Source organism: Plasmodium gallinaceum (genome assembly GCF_900005855.1).
Source record: "Plasmodium gallinaceum strain 8A genome assembly, contig: PGAL8A_v1_87, whole genome shotgun sequence".
NCBI classification, from domain to species: Eukaryota; Apicomplexa; class Aconoidasida; order Haemosporida; family Plasmodiidae; genus Plasmodium; species Plasmodium gallinaceum.
This window is the reverse complement of record NW_021628251.1, coordinates 787,906-789,325: the sequence shown is the minus strand read 5'-3', so window position 1 is coordinate 789,325 and position 1,420 is coordinate 787,906. Positions and strand designations below refer to the sequence as shown.

Genomic DNA, 1,420 nt, shown 5'->3' with positions numbered 1-1,420 from the left:
TTTTTTTTTTTTTTTTTTTTTTTTTTTTTTTTTTTTTCTTAATGATATATTTCTGAATAAGCCCAAAGTATAACCTACTTTTAAAAAAAATAAGTATATTTATAAATGAACATTAATTTGTTTATTTTGTTTTTATAATTTTAATACTAATGTGTACATTTAAAAAATTATTATTTTTAAAGGAAAATATTATTTATTTATATCATATTTGCTTTAAAAAAATAAACTTATGATTTATATATGAAACTTATATTATTTTGTATTTATGATAGTAATTTTTTAGAAAACTAATGACACTAGGATTTTATAAAAAATACACATATATATAATGTATTTAAAATAATGGATATTGAGATACTTGAAGAAAAAATAAAAAAAATTGAAGATGAATTTGAAAAATTGAAAAAGGAAGAATCATATAAAATTGAAAAGATAAAAAATGAAATTAAATTATTGGATATAAATACAAAGGAATTAAATAAGAAGAAAATTATGAAATGTATAGAATGTAATAATAGATCTTTTCAAAAAAAAATTAAGGAAAAAAATTCAAGTAGCAAAAGAACGAAATTTATAAAAGATGTAAAAAAAGAGATGTTTTTTGAATTAAGGATGCTAAAAAATGAAAAAGAAAAAAAAAAAACGAATTTCCTAAACAAAAAATATAAATACCTAAAAATATATGAAATTACAAATGAAATAAAGCATAATTTTTTAGAATTAAATATTCGAAGACAATTTTTATTTAAATCAATTATTGAAAAATTAACTAAATATAAAAACAGATCTTTACATTTTTTCAATAAATACTTAAATATACAAAAAGAAATTAATTCATTATTTGAATTAATAAGTAATAATGCTTTAATTGATATTTTTGTACTTAGTAAAAATAGCTCGTTTTTTCAAAATCAACTACTAAAAAATTTTCAACGATTTTATTATCAAGTAGAAAATTCTTTAGTAGAGTAATAAATTTTTAAATATATCCCTACTCATTTAATTTTATCATTTTTTTTTTTTAATAACAAATTATTTTCATTAATTTTTTTTTAGTATCTACATTAAAATAACTTGTGAACTTTTTTCTTCTAAAAAAAGTTTGAAGTGATATTTTATAGAATCATTTTTTTTTAATTTATCTTCAATCTCCTATTCTCTTTATTTTTTTTTTTTTTTTTTTTTTTTATCATTATTAATATTTTTTTTCATATGAAAAAAAAAAGAAGCTTAATATTCAACCTTTTTGCACAATAATATAATATACCTAAAAAAAATATAATTTTTTATTCTAGTTTTTATTATTAAATTAATTTTATTCATTTTATTAAAATGAAAAAAAAGGAATGAGCTTCAACTAAATATTTTAAAATACTTTACTATAAGTAAATGTAAAATTATAAAATGTATCTACATAAAA

The 1,420-nt window shown here is 15.1% G+C and overlaps 1 protein-coding gene across 1 annotated transcript; it reads left to right on the top strand.

The window, feature by feature from the left end:
- Window positions 1–342: 342 nt before the first annotated feature.
- PGAL8A_00291300 (conserved Plasmodium protein, unknown function) lies at window positions 343–972 on the top strand (the record flags this gene model as incomplete). The annotated part of the gene is made up of 1 exon (XM_028671912.1): window positions 343–972. The coding sequence occupies one exon, from the start codon at window positions 343–345 to the stop codon at window positions 970–972; it is 630 nt and encodes a 209-aa protein (XP_028528517.1).
- Window positions 973–1,420: the final 448 nt, after the last annotated feature.